Source organism: Bombina bombina, chromosome 5 (assembly GCF_027579735.1).
Source record: "Bombina bombina isolate aBomBom1 chromosome 5, aBomBom1.pri, whole genome shotgun sequence".
In the NCBI taxonomy this organism is placed as follows: Eukaryota; Metazoa; Chordata; class Amphibia; order Anura; family Bombinatoridae; genus Bombina; species Bombina bombina.
The window spans coordinates 539,586,074-539,608,874 of NC_069503.1; the positions used below are offsets into that span (position 1 = coordinate 539,586,074).

The 22,801-nt window shown below is 39.8% G+C and overlaps 1 protein-coding gene across 1 annotated transcript in view; it reads left to right on the forward strand.

The window, feature by feature from the left end:
* LIMD1 (LIM domain containing 1) overlaps window positions 1-3,480 on the forward strand; it is a 117,362-nt gene extending 113,882 nt beyond the window's left edge. Inside the window, exons 8-9 of the mRNA XM_053714486.1 lie at window positions 485-553; window positions 3,117-3,480. Coding sequence (XP_053570461.1) covers window positions 485-553; window positions 3,117-3,251 — 204 coding nt within the window. The 3' untranslated portion in view covers window positions 3,252-3,480. The remainder of the gene's footprint in view (window positions 1-484; window positions 554-3,116) is intronic.
* The last annotated feature ends 19,321 nt before the right edge of the window (window positions 3,481-22,801 follow it).

Below are 22,801 nucleotides of genomic sequence, written 5' to 3' on the forward strand. Positions count from 1 at the left end.
CCTAAAGCTTTGGTATTGGTATCCCACAAGTAAGGATGAATCCGTGGACTCGGTACATCATGCAAACGAAAACAAAATTTATGCTTACCTGATAAATTTCTTTCTTTTGCGATGTACCGAGTACACGGCCCGCCCTGTCTATTCAAGACAGATGGTATTTTTGTTTAAAAACTTCAGTCACCTCTGCACCTTTTAGTTTCTCCTTTTTCTTCCTTGGCCTTCGGTCGAATGACTGGGGGGGTGGAGTTAAGGGGGGAGCTATATAGGCAGCTCTGCTGTGGTGCTCTCTTTGCCACTTCCTGTTAGGAAGGATAATATCCCACAAGTAAAGATGAATCCGTGGACTCAGTACATCGCAAAAGAAAGAAATTTATCAGGTAAGCATACATTTTGTTTTTTTAACATTTATAAGGGGAAATACAGAGGCTTCAATGAACAACAAAAAAGCTACAAGTTAAAACTTTTTACATTTTTATATTTGAAGGGTACAGATGAAACCATTCGAGTAGTATCTATGGATAAAGATTATCATATAGAATGTTACCGTTGTGAGGTAAGTATTTCTATTACTGTTTTATTCAATTATTTAACCCCTTAAGGACCGGACATTTCATACTAAAACGTCAACAAAAGACCAGAGCATTTTTAGCATTTTTGCCATCACTCCATTTAAACAGAAATAGAGCCTTTTTTATTTACCTATGAAAACTATATATTTATTTTTTTGTAAACAACCCAAAGTATCGTTCTAGGCCCATTTTGGTATATTTCATGCCACCATTTCACCGCCAAATGCGATCAATTTTTTTTTTTTTACTTTTTCACTAACTTAAGGTTTCTCACTGGAATTGTTTACAAACAGCTTGTGCAATCATGGCACAAATGGTTGTAAATGCTTCTCTGGGATCCCCTTTGTTCAGAAATAGCAGACATATATGGCTTTGGCATTGCTTTTTGGTAATTAGAAGGCTGCTAATTACAGCTGCGCACCACAATTTTATTATTCCCAGCAGTGAAGGAGTTAATCAGGTGGCTTGTTAGGTTAATTTTAGCTTTAGTGTAGAGATCAGCCTCCCACCTGACATTTCTCATCCCTTGATCCCTACCTCATCCCTCTCAAACAGCTCTCTTCCCTCCCCACCCCCCAATGGTTACCCCCATCTTAAGTACTGACAGACAGTCTGCCAGTATGCAGTTTTACACCACATATATATATATATATATATATTTATTTATTTTTATTGTCCTTAGTGTAGGATTACCCCCTTACCTTCCCACCTCCCTGATCCCTCCCAAAAGGTTCTCTAACCCTCCCCCTTCTAACTAATTACCGCCATCTTAGGTACTGGCAGCTGTCTGCCAGTATGCAGTTTTACACCATATATATATATTTATTTATTTTTACTGTCCTTAGTGTAGGATTACCCCCTTACCTTCCCACCTCCCTGATCCCTCCCAAAAGGTTCTCTAACCTTCCCTCTTCTAACTAATTCCCGCCATCTTAGGTACTGGCAGCTGTCTGCTAGTACCCAGTTTTCTATTATTTTAAATGTATTTTAATTTTCAAAAAACATATTTTTTTCTGTAGTGCAGGTGCCCAACTCCCTCTACCCTCCCTCGTTTACCCCCCTCCCCATCCTTTCCCTACCCTCTAAGTGTTCCCTCCACAAAGGATCCCCCTCTACCTCTTTCCCCTCCCTCCATCCCCCTCCCTACCACTCTCAGAGAATTTTTTTTCTATAGCGTAGCGGTCCTGACCCCTCCCGCCCGCCTCCCTCATAACCCTCCCATGCCACCAACGATCGGCACCACCACTGCCCTCTCTGCATTGGTAACTCTGCCCGTCTATTTCTGCACTGCCCCACTCGCGGGGCATGCAAAAATAGCACTATCTCGCTACTTTTAGCGAGATTGCGGCAGAGAGAGGCCCAGGACAGCAGCGTCGTACAGAGTACAGCGCTGGTCATTAAGGGGTTAACTGTGGGCCAGAGTTCAAATAAAAAATGTAAGCAGTTGGAGCTTAAACATTACTGGAACAAAATCCATACTCATTCTGAGGTTTCGATGCCTCCAAATGTGAAAGAAGGCGGCCGCTTATAGCATTCGGCTCTTTTAGGAGACGTATTTCTTCTTGTGAAATTGCAACACACTTGGATCTGGATTAGTACAGATCTTAGTGTGTTGAACTTTCACAAGAAAAAATACGGTTCTGAAAAGAGCTGAACGCCGGGAACGGCATCCGAGACCTCCCAATGTACACATCTAGTAATTTCCCTCAGATAATAGATTTCTATGAGGGCCGACAGTTCATGTCAGATAAAGCGTGCACACAGCTAACGTATTGGAGTTGTTTGTTAAATTCTTTGCTATACATTTTTCATGCATTTTAAATGAATGCATAATAGCAAGCAATGATAGTTAATAACTTCTTTTTTTTTAAAAGCGTTAAATGGTATTTCGAAATGCTAAGATCAGATTTTCATGATATATTAAAAGGGACATGAAACCCAACATTTTTATTTCATGATTCAGATAGATTATACATTTTTAAACAACTTTCCAATATATTTGTTATCAATTTTGCTTCAGTCTCTTGGTATCTTTTATGAATCTTGAAATTTTTGGGTTTTTTTATGTCCCTTTAACTAGAGCACAGGTGAAATAATCATCTGATGGCTGAAAGCAATTTCGTTACCATGGTTACTGATTAGCTGATTATATCACCTGTGCTCTAGTTAAAATATCATGAAAATCCGGCCTTTTAGGGGTATTTGAGGACTAGAGTTGAGAAACACTATGGTACACTATATAGAAGTATTGGGTAAATTAAAAATGGTCTGGTTAAACATTTTATCCAAAATCTTTTAATACCCAATCATGCTTTATCGTTTGTTCAGGTCTAGTGAAAAATAATGAGTGTTATCGATTGCTTGTGACTTGTTATTCGGTCCTATATATATTTAAATATAGTCTCACAAATATTAATGCAACATATATAGTAAATATAACGTAAAGTAGATTGTGTATTTAAAAAAAGTACAAAAATGTATTTAGATATTTTATAGATAATGTTTAATACATGTTGATTTGTTTTTTGTTTTTTTTGTATTTGTCAGGATTGTGGACTTGAACTTAACGATGAGGAGGGACATCGGTGTTACCCACTAGATAACCATTTGCTTTGTCATAATTGTCATCTCCAACACCTTGAGAAAGACCTTCAGCCATCAAATAACTACTCTCACTTATAATCTTAATCATGGCATATGTTAGAGAGATCTATGTAGCACATAGAAAAAGCTCGGGCCAAAACAAATGAAGTCAAATTTGTCTGCACAGAATCATTTGACACTTTTTTTTTTTAAAGTGATAGTAAACTTTCCCCTTTGTATAAAGAGATCTAGAATGTTTTCAATATTTTAGATGGCGTTTATTCATCAGTTGTAATGAATATGCGCTTTAACTTACTTTTCTCCAACATAGGTGTGTCCGGTCCACGGCGTCATCCTTACTTGTGGGATATTCTCTTCCCCAACAGGAAATGGCAAAGAGCCCAGCAAAGCTGGTCACATGATCCCTCCTAGGCTCCGCCTTCCCCAGTCATTCTCTTTGCCGTTGTACAGGCAACATCTCCACGGAGATGGCTTAGAGTTTTTTGGTGTTTAACTGTAGTTTTTATTATTCAATCAAGAGTTTGTTATTTTAAAATAGTGCTGGTATGTACTATTTACTCTGAAACAGAAAAGAGATGAAGATTTCTGTTTGTAAGAGGAAAATGATTTTAGCAACCGTTACTAAAATCGATGGCTGTTTCCACACAGGACTGTTGAGAGGAATTAACTTCAGTTGGGGGAAACAGTGAGCAGACTTTTGCTGCTTGAGGTATGACACATTTCTAACAAGACGATGTAATGCTGGAAGCTGTCATTTTCCCTATGGGATCCGGTAAGCCATTTTTATTACATAAAGAAAAAAAGGGCTTCACAAGGGCTTTTAAGACTGTAGACATTTTCTGGGCTAAAACGATTTATATATAAGCATATTTTATACTCCATAGCCTTGAGGAATTATTTTAATCTTGGGAACTATGTAAAATAACCGGCAGGCACTGTATTGGACACCTTATTCTCTAGGGGCTTTCCCTAATCATAGGCAGAGTCTCATTTTCGCGCCTCTATTGCGCACTTGTTTTTGGGAAGTATGACATGCAGATGCATGTGTGAGGAGCTCTGATACATAGAAAAGACTTTCTGAAGGCGTCATTTGGTATCGTATTCCCCTTTGGGCTTGGTTGGGTCTCAGCAAAGCAGATACCAGGGACTGTAAAGGGGTTAAATATAAAAACGGCTCCGGTTCCGTTATTTTAAGGGTTAAAGCTTCCAAATTTGGTGTGCAATACTTTTAAGGCTTTAAGACACTGTGGTGAAATTTTGGTGAATTTTGAACAATTCCTTCATACTTTTTCACATATGCAGTAATAAAGTGTGTTCAGTTTAAAATTTAAAGTGACAGTAACGGTTTTATTTTAAAACGTTTTTTGTACTTTGTTATCAAGTTTATGCCTGTTTAACATGTCTGAACTACCAGATAGACTGTGTTCTGTATGTGGGGAAGCCAAGGTTCCTTCTCATTTAAATAGATGTGATTTATGTGACACAAAATTTAGAGAAAATGATGCCCAAGATGATTCCTCAAGTGAGGGGAGTAAGCATGGTACTGCATCATCCCCTCCTTCGTCTACACCAGTCTTGCCCACACAGGAGGCCCCTAGTACATCTAGTGCGCCAATACTCCTTACTATGCAACAATTAACGGCTGTAATGGATAATTCTATCAAAAACATTTTAGCCAAAATGCCCACTTATCAGTGAAAGCGCGACTGCTCTGTTTTAGAAAATACTGAAGAGCATGAGGACGCTGATGATATTGGTTCTGAAGTGCCCCTACACCAGTCTGAGGGGGCCAGGGAGGTTTTGTCTGAGGGAGAAATTTCAGATTCAGGGAATTATGTAAAATGGACAAGTTCCTAGAGGTCCCGGGGCCCCCCGAAGCTTTTCCTATACCCAAGCGGGTGGCGGACATTGTAAATAAAGAATGGGAAAGGCCCGGTATACCTTTCGTCCCTCCCCCCATATTTAAGAAATTGTTTCCTATGGTCGACCCCAGAAAGGACTTATGGCAGACAGTCCCCAAGGTCGAGGGGGCGGTTTCTACTCTAAACAAACGCACCACTATACCCATAGAAGATAGTTGTGCTTTCAAAGATCCTATGGATAAAAAATTAGAGGGTTTGCTTAAAAAGATGTTTGTTCAGCAAGGTTACCTTCTACAACCAATTTCATGCATTGTTCCTGTCACTACAGCAGCGTGTTTCTGGTTCGATGAACTAGAAAAGGCGCTCAATAAAAATTCTTCTTATGAGGAGATTATGGACAGAATTCATGCTCTCAAATTGGCTAATTCTTTCACCCTAGACGCCACTTTGCAATTGGCTAGGTTAGCGGCGAAAAATTCTGGTTTTGCTATTGTGGCGCGCAGAGCGCTTTGGCTAAAATCTTGGTCAGCGGATGCGTCTTCCAAGAACAAATTGCTTAACATTCCTTTCAAGGGGAAAACGCTGTTTGGCCCTGACTTGAAAGAGATTATTTCTGATATCACTGGGGGCAAGGGCCACGCCCTTCCTCAGGATAGGTCTTTCAAGGCCAAAAATAAACCTAATTTTCGTCCCTTTCGCAGAAACGGACCAGCCCCAAGTGCTACGTCCTCTAAGCAAGAGGGTAATACTTCTCAAGCCAAGCCAGCCTGGAGGCCAATGCAAGGCTGGAACAAAGGAAAGCAGGCCAAGAAACCTGCCACTGCTACCAAGACAGCATGAGATGTTGGCCCCCGATCCGGGACCGGATCTGGTGGGGGGCAGACTGTCTCTCTTCGCTCAGGCTTGGGCAAGAGATGTTCTGGATCCTTGGGCGCTAGAAATAGTCTCCCAAGGTTATCTTCTGGAATTCAAGGGGCTTCCCCCAAGGGGGAGGTTCCACAGGTCTCAATTGTCTTCAGACCACATAAAAAAACAGGCATTCTTACATTGTGTAGAAGACCTGTTAAAAATGGGAGTGATTCATCCTGTTCCATTAGGAGAACAAGGGATGGGGTTCTACTCCAATCTGTTCGTAGTTCCCAAAAAAGAGGGAACATTCAGACCAATCTTAGATCTCAAGATCCTAAACAAGTTTCTCAAGGTTCCATCGTTCAAAATGGAAACCATTCGAACAATTCTTCCTTCCATCCAGGAAGGTCAATTCATGACCACGGTGGATTTAAAGGATGCGTATCTACATATTCCTATCCACAAGGAACATCATCGGTTCCTAAGGTTCGCATTCCTGGACAAGCATTACCAGTTTGTGGCACTTCCGTTCGGATTAGCCACTGCTCCAAGAATTTTCACAAAGGTACTAGGGTCCCTTCTAGCGGTGCTAAGACCAAGGGGCATTGCAGTAGTACCTTACTTGGACGACATTCTGATTCAAGCGTCGTCCCTTCCACAAGCAAAGGCTCACACGGACATTGTCCTGGCCTTTCTCAGATCTCACGGGTTGAAAGTGAACGTAGAAAAAAGTTCTCTATCTCCGTCAACAAGGGTTCCCTTCTTGGGAACAATAATAGACTCCTTAGAAATGAGGATTTTTCTGACAGAGGCCAGAAAATCAAAACTTCTAAACTCTTGTCAAATACTTCATTCTGTTCCTCTTCCTTCCATAGCGCAGTGCATGGAAGTAATAGGTTTGATGGTAGCGGCAATGGACATAGTTCCTTTTGCGCGAATTCATCTAAGACCATTACAACTGTGCATGCTCAGTCAGTGGAATGGGGACTATACAGACTTGTCTCCGACGATACAAGTAGATCAGAGGACCAGAGATTCACTCAGTTGGTGGCTGTCCCTGGACAACCTGTCACAGGGGATGAGCTTCCGCAGACCAGAGTGGGTCATTGTCACGACTGACGCCAGTCTGGTTTCAATCAGACAACATGACGACTGTTGCGTACATCAACCATCAGGGGGGGAACAAGGAGTTCCCTGGCGATGGAAGAAGTGACCAAAATCATTCAATGGGCGGAGACTCACTCCTGCCACTTGTCTGCAATCCACATTCCAGGAGTGGAAAACTGGGAAGCGGATTTTCTGAGTCGTCAGACATTTCATCCGGGGGAGTGGGAACTCCATCCGGAAATCTTTGCCCAAATCACTCAATTGTGGGGCATTCCAGACATGGATCTGATGGCCTCTCGTCAGAACTTCAAGGTTCCTTGCTACGGGTCCAGATCCAGGGATCCCAAGGCGACTCTAGTAGATGCACTAGTAGCACCTTGGACCTTCAAACTAGCTTATGTATTCCCGCCGTTTCCTCTCATCCCCAGGCTGGTAGCCAGGATCAATCAGGAGAGGGCATCGGTGATCTTGATAGCTCCTGCGTGGCCACGCAGGACTTGGTATGCAGACCTGGTGAATATGTCATCGGCTCCACCATGGAAGCTACCTTTGAGACGAGACCTTCTTGTTCAAGGTCCGTTCGAACATCCGAATCTGGTCTCACTCCAACTGACTGCTTGGAGATTGAACGCTTGATCTTATCAAAGCGAGGGTTCTCAGATTCTGTCATTGATACTCTTGTTCAGGCCAGAAAGCCTGTAACTAGAAAAATCTACCACAAAATATGGAAAAAATATATCTATTGGTGTGAATCTAAAGGATTCCCTTGGGACAAGATAAAAATTCCTAAGATTCTATCCTTTCTTCAAGAAGGTTTGGAGAAAGGATTATCTGCAAGTTCTTTGAAAGGACAGATTTCTGCCTTGTCTGTGTTACTTCACAAAAGGCTGGCAGCTGTGCCAGATGTTCAAGCCTTTGTTCAGGCTCTGGTTAGAATCAAGCCTGTTTACAAACCTTTGACTCCTCCTTGGAGTCTCAATTTAGTTCTTTCAGTTCTTCAGGGGGTTCCGTTTGAACCCTTACATTCCGTTGATATTAAGTTATTATCTTGGAAAGTTTTGTTTTTGGTTGCAATTTCTTCTGCTAGAAGAGTTTCAGAATTATCTGCTCTGCAGTGTTCTCCTCCTTATCTGGTGTTCCATGCAGATAAGGTGGTTCTGCGTACTAAACCTGGTTTTCTTCCGAAAGTTGTTTCTAACAAAAACATTAACCAGGAGATAGTCGTGCCTTCTTTGTGTCCGAATCCAGTTTCAAAGAAGGAACGTTTGTTGCACAATTTGGATGTAGTTCGTGCTCTAAAATTCTATTTAGATGCTACAAAAGATTTTAGACAAACATCTTCCTTGTTTGTTGTTTATTCTGGTAAAAGGAGAGGTAAAAAAGCAACTTCTACCTCTCTCTCTTTTTGGATTAAAAGCATCATCAGATTGGCTTACGAGACTGCCGGACGGCAGCCTCCTGAAAGAATCACAGCTCATTCCACTAGGGCTGTGGCTTCCACATGGGCCTTCAAGAACGAGGCTTCTGTTGATCAGATATGTAAGGCAGCGACTTGGTCTTCACTGCACACTTTTACTAAATTTTACAAATTTGATACTTTTGCTTCTTCTGAGGCTATTTTTGGGAGAAAGGTTTTGCAAGCCGTGGTGCCTTCCATCTAGGTGACCTGATTTGCTCCCTCCCTTCATCCGTGTCCTAAAGCTTTGGTATTGGTTCCCACAAGTAAGGATGACGCCGTGGACCGGACACACCTATGTTGGAGAAAACAGAATTTATGTTTACCTGATAAATTACTTTCTCCAACGGTGTGTCCGGTCCACGGCCCGCCCTGGTTTTTTAATCAGGTCTGATAATTTATTTTCTTTAACTACAGTCACCACGGTATCATATGATTTCTCCTATGCAAATATTCCTCCTTTACGTCGGTCGAATGACTGGGGAAGGCGGAGCCTAGGAGGGATCATGTGACCAGCTTTGCTGGGCTCTTTGCCATTTCCTGTTGGGGAAGAGAATATCCCACAAGTAAGGATGACGCCGTGGACCGGACACACCGTTGGAGAAAGTAATTTATCAGGTAAACATAAATTCTGTTTTCAATATAGCGCTGAAATTTGAATACCCCACGCTAAAACAAAAAATTATTTGTGTTTGTGCTGTATGGCGAGAGCACTGATTGGAGAACAGTTCAAATTGTTAGCTCATTAAGAAAAAAATTACTTTTAAAGTGGGCAGGCCAAAGTGCAGGCTATTTGATTTTTAGCTCTTCATTAAACTGATTAATTAAACTCTATCTAAAATATCGCTAACATTCTGGATCTGTTTACACAAAGGAGAAAGTTTACTATCACTTTAAGTACCAAGAAATACCAGTCTGAAGTATGATTAAAAGGGTTACGTTTGTACAATGTCAATCAAATGTAAATGTTATTGTAAGCTTAGTTTTATAAGATGTTAAGCTAAGCAAAGGTGCCACTTTATATATTAGTGGGTGTATATCTGTTAAGAAAGGTTACATAATAATTTATTTTAATAGGAACTACAGTAGTCTATGTTTATGGAAGTAAAAACAAATATAGAAACTGGCGATACTGGTAGTAGCTATCGATATTCTGTCCCCAGCAATGTTTTCAAGAATTTACTGTAAATTAAAATAGTAATTAAATAAATGCAATGTGAATAATTAAACCACAGCATTTTGTTAATGAGTATGATACCACTTCCGATAATTCTATTACCTTGTGTTTTCACTTTAAAACACTTCAATACTGCTGTAGTATAACCGTTTAATGTGTCAGAATGTTATGATTGCACTAATACTTTAATTTAAAGGGTTAACTTGCAACATTATGTTTAAGAGCCGCCATGCATTGGCCTGTGAGCCAACCAGTAGTTGCATATGTGTGTAGCCACTATTCAATGGCTGTTTTTGGCGAGCCTGCCATGTCAAGCTCATTGGCAATAACAAAATGCTCTAGCGTATAAGGGCATTTTATTACTGGGCTAGAATTATAATTGTTGTTATTTTTATTTGTAACAGATTCCCGTAGCAGTATGCAGGGGGTACAATAAATAAATGCAAGATAGAGAGAAGCAGAGAGAGCAAAGAATTAGAGGCCTGCACCATACAGGATAAAATATTGTTATCCATTCTGTCCTTTATTTCTCCTTCTTCAAATTAACACATATTGTGCTGGAAATTATCTAAAAGATTGCCCCCGAAATATGAAACTAAGAAATTTTTGACTTGAAAATGACAAAATGTCATCCGTCAATTTTCTGTTGCTTTATTGCACGTAACATAATTCCTTTCATTGCCAAGTAACCATGTAGATCATTGGTTAAAACTGAAAGGTCTATTAAAAAAGAACCTATTTCTACATGTGAATTGTTTAGGGGTATTGACAAACATCTTTTGTTTGCAAATTAATCTTTTGCTATTTGAGTATGTCATTGCATTAAAAAGATTAGCATTTGGTGAGTTGTACATACAAGATATTGTTCCAGAAAAGAGTTTGTAAAACAAAAAAAAAAAAACAATATTTTAGCTTGTAGTCTCTGGCATAAAAAGTAATTTAAGAAACACACACTTAGAATAGTAAATCCATGTGTCTTGTTAGGACAGGCAGGAATTAATATAATTGAGCTCTTTTAAGACTATTATCTCCATATCTCATTTCTTGTTTAATAACTTTTTTAATGTGATTTTATTTTTAAACCTGTGAGGTGTCTCAGTTAATTGTCCAACTGGCAGTACCTGTTCTAACCTTGGGTGTCTGGTTCTAGTTTGGGCAGGGAAGGGCTTTTAGGTTGATTCATTTTGTATATTTAAGTTGGGTAATAATACCAACTATCGTTTTTCAGCAGACACTAAAGCCATAAGCTCTGTTTGGGAGAAAAATGCTCTATATAAATAATACATAATAATCCTATTACAGACTGCTATTTGTTGAAATATTTTCTTCCTGAAAATATTGTTCTATTTAAATGACACCTAAGACTTCTGCAAACAGCACACAAAGACATTGGGAGCTTGCAGCAAATCAATTGATGCTTCAGTTGCTGATCTCCTTTGACTTGATGTAGTTCCTTTAAATGGATGTGGTGCTCTTGCACTTAATTATGTGAAACTTACAAATGTTTGTAAAACAGAAAAAAAAGACTATAAAATAGTAAAAAATTGAATCTCCAAACAAAAGCAAATGTATCAAATCTCCTGTAAACACATTAAGTATTTCTCTCATGGTAAGTTCATTGAGACAATTTCTGACTAGAGATGAATCATGTTTAATGTGGTTGTAAACACAAGCCACCACTTTAATAAAAGCAAGGATTATAATCAATCAGGAGTCCCTTTTCCTTCTGTCCACCTTTCTTTCCTTCCAGCCATCTGAAGATTCCTCTTGGAGAAGGCTAGTTTCATGGGAGCTTCACTTTCCTCCTACCACAAGTCCAAATGACAAACTTGTATAAAGGTTCACCCGTACTCTAAACGCCAGAAGCAAATATAATAGGCCATGCAAGCATCCACACCGCCACTACTCATACTCATTATGCCACCACTCTTTTTATACTGAACTAAAATCACGCAGATGCTTGACACCTTAGGTTATATGACTTTGCTATTTTAGCTCTTTCTCCAGAATAACATCTATGATACTCACTGTGGGGGGTCTGTTGTCCATTTTCCATAAACTTTGGAAACTAGGTATCTGAAGGAGCGACAGGCAAAAGTAGTTATTTAAAATTACAAAATAAAGGTAAAGGATCTATTTGTAAACAATGTAATGCAGTCCAGCAGGAAAACCGGATAATTGGGAACACATTAAACTGAAAAAAATTACATTACAATGTCTCTATAGTCTGTTGTATGCTGTTGGGTCCTCATCTTATTTTCACAAACCTATAAACCAGAGGCTAGCCAATGGGACAGCATTCTGTCTCTCTGTAGGTACCACCAGTAAAATAAGGGTAATTATTTGGCTTGAATCTATCTTAAATCTCAGCCACTAGTTTTCTGTTAACCCATACAATATCAGCTCACTCTCATTATGTAACCCTTCTCTGGATATCTTACAGCTGTTGACCAGGGTGTTGCCTTTGTTGGTTGAGGATTGAGTCAATGTACAAGTCCCTCATGATGTGTGAGGGTTTGGGTGAGTGGAACTGAAGTGCATGTATAGATGTAAAGGAAACTGTCAATTATAGGCTTTAATAAAACAAGAAAAACAGAAAATAAGAATTGGCCAAACATTAGGTACCGGGAGATTAGTCCATGTGTGTAATTAGGGGATGGATTAGTTTTACTTGTGTGGGCCTACACTATAAATTTGGCTCATTAACTCTGTGAGCTTGCTCTGTGGAGCTTGCTGCATTCAGTTTCTCTGTTTAAGTAAAGAGTTAGAGAACTAAGTGACTTAGAGAAAATAAGGAGTTGGAGTAACCAAGGGTAAATATAAATATTTTATATTTTTAAGTAAGAATGTGTGAGAATCTTATTCAGTGTACAGCTTGCCATGTGTTTGCTTTACTGGAGCAGCCACTTCACGTGTCATATCTCTGTGGCAAGTGTGAGCATATTGTCTCTTTAGAAGCTTGCATTAGAGAGGAACAAATTGCAACACTGCCTGATTTTCATACAGTTGAAAGGGAAATTAATATGACTGAATAGGTTGTTCATGGCTCTAGCAGTGGGAATGGAGAGGATTCAGATGGGGAGACTGGGAAGTAGCTGGGTCATAATTAGAAGGGGAAGTAAAGGTAAGTGGACAAGACAGGCCAGTTCTGAACTGGTACACCCCAACAGAGTTGCCAGATTGAGTAAAGATGTTGGGGATATCAGTTCAGGGCTGGCATCGTCAGACAGCGCTGTTCTACCTAATATAGTGAACAGTCCTTCAGTCATGAAAGAGGGGCATTTTTTAGTGAACAGTCCTTCAATCATGGAAGTGGGGCATACTATAGTGAACAGTCCTTCAGTCATGGAAGAGGGGCATACAAGTCTGGGCCTGAGGCAAATGTTGGTTGTAGGAGACTATTATTAGGAAGGTTAATAGAGTAATTTGTCATCCAGATCCCTTAAATAGAACAGTTTGCTGTCTTCCAGGGGCTCATGTTAGGCATAGTGTGGAGCATATAGATAGAGGGATCTGGGTCTGATCCTGCCGTCATGGTGCATATTGGCACTAATGAAGGACACAGCGGGAGATGGAGAATCCTAAAAATGACTTCAGGGAGTTAGGTATCAAGCATAAAGTAAGGACCTCCAAGGTAATATTACTACTGCCATGTGCTAACACAGTAAGACAGAAGGAGCTAAGGTCAGTTAATTTCTGGTTAAAACATGGTGTAAAAACAAGGGGTTTGACTTTTTAGGGCACAACATATTACAGCAAATGCAAGAAGCATGACGGACAATAAAATGGGGGAGCTGGAGCTCTTAGTTGCAGAAGAGGACTTTGATATTATCAGTATAACTGAAAGCTGGTGGAATGATTCACATGACTGGGCAGTTAACTTAGAAGGTTATACTTTATTTAGCAAACAGTGTAAAGTCCAAAAACACCCAGCATCTGGGTATAATTAGCAATAGTGTGCAAGCTACATGGTAAGCTCCATATGCTTAGTATCTATAATATATGCATGTAGCAGCACCACCATGAATATAAAAGTTCTTTATTCAGCCAACATTTAAAAAATGATGTTTCGGACGCAGGTCCTTAATCATGTCTGGTTATACATCTGTACATGTTGCATTTAAATACACAGATAACCCCACCCTCCCTGCCCATGTGGGTTGGGGTATGTATGAGAGCATTAACCAGCATAAAAATAACATCAGAATTGGGATGCTTGATGCACCAGTTGCCCATCACTTTATTATGGCTGGCCATAATTTTGAGACAGCTTAGATTTCAAATTCTTGGATAGGTACATTGCCCTAGGGTAGCATTGCTGAAGAAAAGGGAGGCGTGTTGAATTTATCAATTATGGACTTTAACACCAAGTAGTATTAATAGAGAAATAGATTGGTCTGTATTTTTTTTTAATATGTTGCAATGCTGTTTTTATCCACTATGGGGCAGAAGAATTTTGGAAGGGAGGGTGGGGTTATCTGTGTATTTAAAGGGACAGTTAACACCCGAATTTTTGATGTTTTAAAAGATAGATAATCCCTTTATTACCCATTCCTCAGGTTTGCATAACCAACACTGTTATATTAATATACTTTTTACCTCTGTGATTAACTTGTATCTAAGCATATTCTGACAGCCCCCTGATCACATGACATTTTATTTATTATCTATTGACTTTCATTTTAGCCAATTAGTGCAGTGTTTTCCACAATGCACGGGCGTGATTACAGTGTTATCTATATGGTTTACATGAACTAGCTCTCCCCTGTTGTGAAAAGCAAATAAAACAGCATGTGATAAGAGACGGCCTTCAAGGGCTTAGAAATTATCATATGAACCTCCTAGGTTTAGCTTTCAACTAAGAATACCAAGAGAACAAAGCAAAATTGGTGATCAAAGTAAATTGGAAAGTTGTTTAAAATTATGCCCTATTTGAAACATGAAAGTTTTTTGGGGACTTGACTGTCCTTTTAAATGCAATGTGTACAGATGTATAACCAGACATGATTAAGGACATGCGTCATTTTTTAATGTTAGCTGAATAAATAACTTATTTTCATGTTGGTGCTGCTACTTGCATATATTATGGATACTTTATTTAAGAGGGACAGGAGTAATAAAAGGGGTGGAAGAATTTGCATGTATCTTAAACCTACAATAGGGGGAGATATTTATGATGATACAGGTGATAATGTAGAGAAACTGTTGGTTGAAATAAAAAGTGGGAAGGGGGGAAATAAATTAAAAATATTACTAGGAACATGCTACTAGCCCCCTAACATTAGTGACATAGAGGAAAATCAACTACTAATGCAAATAGGAAAGGATGCTTATATTATTAGTGCTGTAATTATGGGAGATTTTAACTACCATAAACTGGGCCAATGAAATTATTAATATATCTAAGGGAGACGGATGTTTAATGTTCTCAAGGATAACTACATGTCACAATCAATAGAGGATCTATCTAGGAATAAAGTTATATTGGATTTAGTGCTATTAAATGATTCAGATATAATATCTAACATAGAAGTCAAATAATATTTGGGTAACAGTGATCATAACATGGTCACATTTGAAATTACTTTCCATACACAGTTTTTAAAGGGTTTAACTAAGACTTTTATTTTTGAGAAAGCAGAATTCAATGATTTAAAGGGACAGTCTAGTCCAAAATAAACTTTCATGTTTCAGATAGAGAATGTAATTTTAAACAATTTACTTTTATCACCAATTTTTCTTTGTTCTTTTGGTATTCTTAGTTGAAAGCTAATCCTAGGAGGTTCATATGCTAATTCCTACGCTTTTGAAGGCCGCCTCTTCTCTCAGGGCATTTTGACAGTTTTTTACCACTAGAGGGTGTTAGTTCACGTTTATCATATAGATAACACTGTGCTCAAGCACGTGGAGTTCCAGTAAGCAAGCTCTGAGTGGCTAAAATGGATGTCTGTCAAAAGAACTGAAATAAGGGGGCAGTTTGCAGAGGCTTAGATACAAGATAATCACAGAGGTAAAAAGTGTATTTATATAACTGTGTTGGTTATGCAAAACTAGGAAATGGGTAATAAAGGGATTATCTATCTTTTCAAACAATAAAAATTCTGGTGTAGACTGTCCCTTTAAGGAAATTGTTGAATAACATAAATTGGGACAAAGTATTATCTAATAAAAAATACAGAGTATAAATGGATAACATTTAAAACTTTGTAAAATAAATATACATAAACACATACCACATCAGTGACGTGCAGTGAGGTCAGAGGCTGGTGAGGCACTTGCTATGATATACCCGAAAAACCTATAGCTTTTTTCTCCCCCTTAGCAGACAGTTATAGCTTTTTTTCTCCCCTTAGCAGACAGTTATAGCTTTTTTTTCTCCCCTTAGCAGACAGTTATAGCTTTTTTTTCTCCCCTTAGCAGACAGTTATAGCTTTTTTTTCTCCCCTTAGCAGACAGTTATGGCTTTTTTTTCTCCCCTTAGCAGACAGTTATAGCTTTTTTCTCCCGTTAGCAGACAGTTATAGCTTTTTTTTCTCCCCTTAGCAGACAGTTATAGCTTTTTTTTCTCCCCTTAGCAGACAGTTATAGCTTTTTTTCTCCCCTTAGCAGACAGTTATAGCTTTTTTTCTCCCCTTAGCAGACAGTTATAGCTTTTTTTCTCCCCTTAGCAGACAGTTATAGCTTTTTTCTCCCCTTAGCAGACAGTTATAGCTTTTTTCTCCCCTTAGCAGACAGTTATAGCTTTTTTCTCCCCTTAGCAGACAGTTATAGCTTTTTTTCTCCCCTTAGCAGACAGTTATAGCTTTTTTTCTCCCCTTAGCAGACAGTTATAGCTTTTTTTCTCCCCTTAGCAGACAGTTATAGCTTTTTTTCTCCCCTTAGCAGACAGTTATAGCTTTTTTTCTCCCCTTAGCAGACAGTTATAGCTTTTTTTTCTCCCCTTAGCAGACAGTTATAGCTTTTTTCTCCCCTTAGCAGACAGTTATAGCTTTTTTTTTTTCCCCTTAGCAGACAGTTATAGCTTTTTTTTCTCCCCTTAGCAGACAGTTATAGCTTTTTTTTTTTCCCCTTAGCAGACAGTCATAGCTTTTTTTTCTCCCCTTAGCAGACAGTTATAGCTTTTTTTTTTCCCCTTAGCAGACAGTTATAGCTTTTTTTTCTCCCCTTAGCAGACAGTTATAGCTTTTTTTCTCCCCTTAGCAGAGTTATAGCTTTTTTTCTCCCCTTAGCAGAGTTATAGCTTTTTTTCTCCCCTTAGCAGACAGTTATAGCTTTTTTTCTCCCCTTAGCAGACAGTTATAGCTTTTTTTCTCCCCTTAGCAGACAGTTATAGCTTTTTTCTCCCCTTAGCAGACAGTTATAGCTTTTTTTCTCCCCTTAGCAGACAGTTATAGCTTTTTTTCTCCCCTTAGCAGACAGTTATAGCTTTTTTTCTCCCCTTAGCAGACAGTTATAGCTTTTTTCTCCCCTTAGCAGACAGTTATAGCTTTTTTTCTCCCCTTAGCAGACAGTTATAGCTTTTTTCTCCCCTTAGCAGACAGTTATTGCTTTTTTTCTCCCCTTAGCAGACAGTTATAGCTTTTTTTCTCCCCTTAGCAGACAGTTATAGCTTTTTTTTCTCCCCTTAGCAGACAGTTATAGCTTTTTTTCCCCCTTAGCAGACAGTTATAGCTTTTTTTCTCCCCTTAGCAGACAGTTATAGCTTTTTTTCTCCCCTTAGCAGACAGTTATAGCTTTTTTTCTCCCCTTAGCAGACAGTTATAGCTTTTTTCTCCCCTTAGCAGACAGTTATAGCTTTTTTTCTCCCCTTAGCAGACAGTTATAGCTTTTTTTCTCCCCTTAGCAGACAGTTATAGCTTTTTTCTCCCCTTAGCAGACAGTTATAGCTTTTTTTCTCCCCTTAGCAGACAGTTATAGCTTTTTTTCTCCCCTTAGCAGACAGTTATAGCTTTTTTTCTCCCCTTAGCAGACAGGTATAGTTTTTTTTCTCCCCTTAGCAGACAGTTATAGCTTTTTTTCTCCCCTTAGCAGACAGTTATAGCTTTTTTTTCTCCCCTTAGCAGACAGTTATAGCTTTTATTCTCCCCTTAGCAGACAGTTATAGCTTTTATTCTCCCCTTAGCAGACAGTTATAGCTTTTTTTCTCCCCTTAGCAGACAGTTATAGCTTTTTTTCTCCCCTTAGCAGACAGGTATAGTTTTTTTTCTCCCCTTAGCAGACAGTTATAGCTTTTTTTCTCCCCTTAGCAGACAGTTATAGCTTTTTTTTCTCCCCTTAGCAGACAGTTATAGCTTTTATTCTCCCCTTAGCAGACAGTTATAGCTTTTTTCTCCCCTTAGCAGACAGTTATAGCTTTTTTTCTCCCCTTAGCAGACAGTTATAGCTTTTTATTCTCCCCTTAGCAGACAGTTATAGCTTTTTTTCTCCCCTTAGCAGACAGTTATAGCTTTTTTTCTCCCCTTAGCAGACAGTTATAGCTTTTTTTTCCCCTTAGCAGACAGTTATAGCTTTTTTTTCCCCTTAGCAGACAGTTATAGTTTTTTTTCTCCCCTTAGCAGACAGGTATAGTTTTTTTTCTCCCCTTAGCAGACAGTTATAGCTTTTTTTCCCCCTTAGCAGACAGTTATAGCTTTTTTTCTCCCCTTAGCAGACAGGTATAGTTTTTTTTCTCCCCTTAGCAGACAGTTATAGCTTTTTTCTCCCCTTAGCAGACAGTTATAGCTTTTTTCTCCCCTTAGCAGACAGTTATAGCTTTTTTTCTCCCCTTAGCAGACAGTTATAGCTTTTTTTTCTCCCCTTAGCAGACAGTTATAGCTTTTATTCTCCCCTTAGCAGACAGTTATAGTTTTTTTTCTCCCCTTAGCAGACAGTTATAGCTTTTTTCTCCCCTTAGCAGACAGTTATAGCTTTTTTTTCTCCCCTTAGCAGACAGTTATAGTTTTTTTTTCTCCCCTTAGCAGACAGTTATAGCTTTTTTCTCCCCTTAGCAGACAGTTATAGCTTTTTTTTCTCCCCTTAGCAGACAGTTATAGCTTTTTTTTCTCCCCTTAGCAGACAGGTATAGTTTTTTTTTTTTTTTATTAAGCAGAGTCAGACCGTTATAGGCTTTTTTCTTTTATCCCCTTAGCAGACAGATAAGTATAGTTTTATTTTATGTTTTATAAAGCATAGAATAATTTATTTATTTTTGTATTCCTCTTATTACTGTGCCACAGGTTTAACAGCGTGTCTCACAAGGACACCAATCCCTTTCAGAATTGTGAGCAAGTATACACTTGCCCATATACCCATACTTGAACAACGTCACCCAGCACAGGGTTGGTACCTGTGGGGCTAATGAAAACTGATCCTTATAAACTATTAGATCACCTCTCTCTCACATTGAACCAGCTGCCACTGCCAGTAAGTGTACTGTTTGATGTCTGGCAATTAGGGCATGTAATATTGTAATTATAACATCAGAATGTCTCTTTAGGGGACTGGACTGTAACTAAAACTCATATTACATTTTTACACTAAATGCCTTCTTCAAACATTAAAAATATGCACTAACAAATAAGTTTCATATAGGTTTATTTATAAAAACAATGTTATGTATATTATATGCTTCCCTCTCTAGCAGTCAAGAGTTTAATCCTTGAGTAAAGGAATGTGGGATTTCATTTACATAAACATAGATGCAAGTGCAGCCAAAAAGCAAGATATTTGTGCAGAAAATAAACACACTGCTTTCCTGCTTCCCTTGTGTTTGTGCAGCTCCGGGGCATTGCAAGTGAGCAGAGTGCCTTGTATGATTTATCACATAGCACATTCCTTATCCCCAGCAGCAGATCAAACCTGAATTTCTCTCCCATGAACACGGAAGTGGAACCAGTATGTGCTATAAACCCCTCCCTTCCCCTGTCACTGCCTCCTGCTTTATCTTAATCTTAAGGTGGACTCTTAAGGTGGATCACTGCACAACACATATAAAACTTCTGCTGCATAAATAAAATACAGGCAACACACAGCAGCCGATCTCCACTCCCCACCAATCCCTAACACTGCTGCTACTAATCTACTTGAGCTCTGCAGGCCGACTCCCTCCTAAGCTTCACAATTTTGCTGCTGCCCAATCCGTTCCTGATAGAATCGGCTTGCTCCAATTCTGCTCCTGTGCTGCTGCTGCTACATTTTGAAAATACATCAATATTTGTGTGATTTTGCTTAAAACTTTTTATTTAACTGAACTTTGCTGCTGTTTTACTTTGAAGTTTTCCAGCGTTTTATGTATAGAAAACCTTAAAGTAAAACAGCAGCAAAGTTCAGTTAAATAAAAAGTTTTAAGCAAAATCACACAAATATTGATGTATTTTCAAAACGTTCACCCTTTCAGCTCACAGATTAGTCAGCAGCAGCACAGGAGCAGAATCGCAGCAAGCCGATCTCTATCATTATGTATAGCAGAGCTCTGCAGCCACAAAATCACTGAGAGTCCCAAGTCGAAATCAGAATTACCAGTCTACTGAGCAGCTGAGCCTGACTCGACTCCTGGACTCCTCCTGTCCTGATCGGTCAGGGCTGAGAGACAGTGTGACACAGTGACTCTGACTGTCACAAACAACACACAACGCCTCAACTAGAATCTTCTTGACACTTAGACAGTATACACACTGACTCTGACTGAGCACTCAGCACACAGTGAGCACGTCTCACTCACCTCACTTTGTTGATCTGTCTGGTGATGATGACTTGACGGCGGGTGACAGTTCAGACGACCGTCGGTCAGTGCCAGTGAGTGGTGGGTCGGGTGGCTAATAACAGGAGTAGTACACTCCTGTTATTAGCCACCCGACCCACCACTCACTGGCACTGACCGACGGCCGTCTGAACTGTCACCCTCACACCTCCTGAGTCCTCCTGACCAGCCAGCCACTAGAGCAATTTCACTGCTGCATTGAGCTCAGCCCTCAGCTCACCTACCTGGCTAGTAGCTACGTCCGGCTGGGCTCCTAGTCCTCCGGCTGACACCTGACTCCAACAGAACACTCCTGCTCCACTCCTCCGCTCCTGACCCGCCGTCACCGACCGACTCACTCCTCCAGTCCAAACAACAACTGGGCTGGCCTAGGTCACGCTCTGAGACAGAGACTGGGAGAACTGCAGCAGCACGCCGGTCGCACGTGACACTGACTGCACATCAACCTGACCACCAATGCGGCTGCGCAACTATTTCCCGCCCGGCAACTCAGCCTAGAGACTCAGACATACTGATGCCTGATTGGCTGAGCGGCCGGGCAGGCAGTGCTCAGGGCTCCCGAGGCTAGCCTCCGGTGGGAGCAGTTATGGGCTGCATTAGAGACTGCATTAGTTATTATTCCCCACTGGGTGGCAGTCTCTAAAGCAGCCCATAACATAACAGACTATTACATTCATATTGCGCAATGGAAGGACAGCTGGCCTCTTACCTTCTTGCGCAATATGAATGTGGTAAAGTTAATATTACGGAAACAATAAAATTGCAATAAGAAGCATAATTTGGTGGAGGGGTGGGGGGGTAGGGGGGGTCACCTTTTCATATGTTAAAAAAAAATTAACAAAAAAAAAAAAAACATTTTTTTTTTTTTTTTTTTAATATTAAAAAATAGATGTAATTCCCACATTGGCCAGGGGAAGCACTGCCTCACCTGCCTCTAATGAATGCACGTCACTGTACCACATGGTTATGAAAGTAAAAAGAAATCTGTACAACTGCCTTATAAGGAGAGTCACAAGAAAGAGCAGATAACTCAGAAACTCTCCTAGCAGAAGACAGAGCCAAAATAAATAACCCTTTCCAAGAAAGCAGTTTAATATCCACCTTATGCATAGGTTCAAAAGAAGAACTGCAAAATCCTATGAATTCTGAAAGAATGCCAATCAAAACCATGATCTACACACCAAGAAATAATGGCCTTCCAGACCTTAGGATAAATTATCCTAGTTAAAGGCTTACAAGCCTGAATTAAGGTTTCAATCACAGAAAAAGAGAAACCCCTATATCTAAGTAGTAACCTGAGAGACTTTGCATCTGTAGTGATCACCAGGGCATACATAGGGCTAGATTTATTTAAGCCCTACGGCTGCAAGTTCTCACAAGAACTTGATTGCCGTAATTTATCAAGCAGCGGTCACCAGACCGCCGCTTCCCTAACCTCTTCGCCACCTCTAAGGTGTCAAAATTCAATCTCCTCGGTCTAGTCAGACCGAGGAGATTGACCGCTCCTGCCCCGCGCTTTATTGGCTGTGCGCAGGCAGGGGGTGGGATTGCAAGTGAACGCAAAATTGCTCTCGTGTGCAATGGCGAATACCTGCGGGTAATTTTGCCCTCGCCACAGGCGAGCTGAGGCGTACAGGGGCTCGTTTACGCGCCCCTGTCCGCCTCAGCTTTAATAAATCTAGCCCATAGTCACTCCATACCACACCATACACATATCATGACACATACAAACACCATGCCACCCATACATACATCATGCCACACACACACACAAACAAAATGCTTACTGCTTTAAACTGATTCAGACCTACTCATTCCACATTGGGCATTAGTTATGAGCATCTATGCATCAGGCATAGAAAAATATGATTGTACATTGGAAAATGCTATTGATAAAGACATCATATATTCACCCAATTTGTTAAAAGAAATCACACAGGACACTACTACTGCACACACACATAGTCAGTCAGACACACACACACACAATCGCACACACATAGCCAGACATGAATATACAGTCAATCTCACACACAAATCAATCACATAGCAAGACACTCAAACACACACACACATTTTTTTCTGCTGTGGTTTTTCAGCTGTGGTTTATCCAGCATCAGGGCTTTTAAAGGGACAGTCTACACAAAAATTGTTATTTCCACAGCTTTGCACAGCCAACATTGTTATATTAATATACTTTATAACATTTAAACCTCTAAATTTCTGCTCGTTTCAAAGGTTCTATTGACAGCCTCTTAATCACATTCTTTTGTATTTGCTTTTCACAACAGGAGACTAATAGTTTATATGGGCCATATAGATAACAATGTGTTCACGCCTGGGAAGTTATTTAAAAGTTGCATTTAGTACTGTGTTGTGCTAACTCTTAAATAGTCACAGTCATGTGATCAGGGGGCTGTCAGAAAATGCTTAGATACA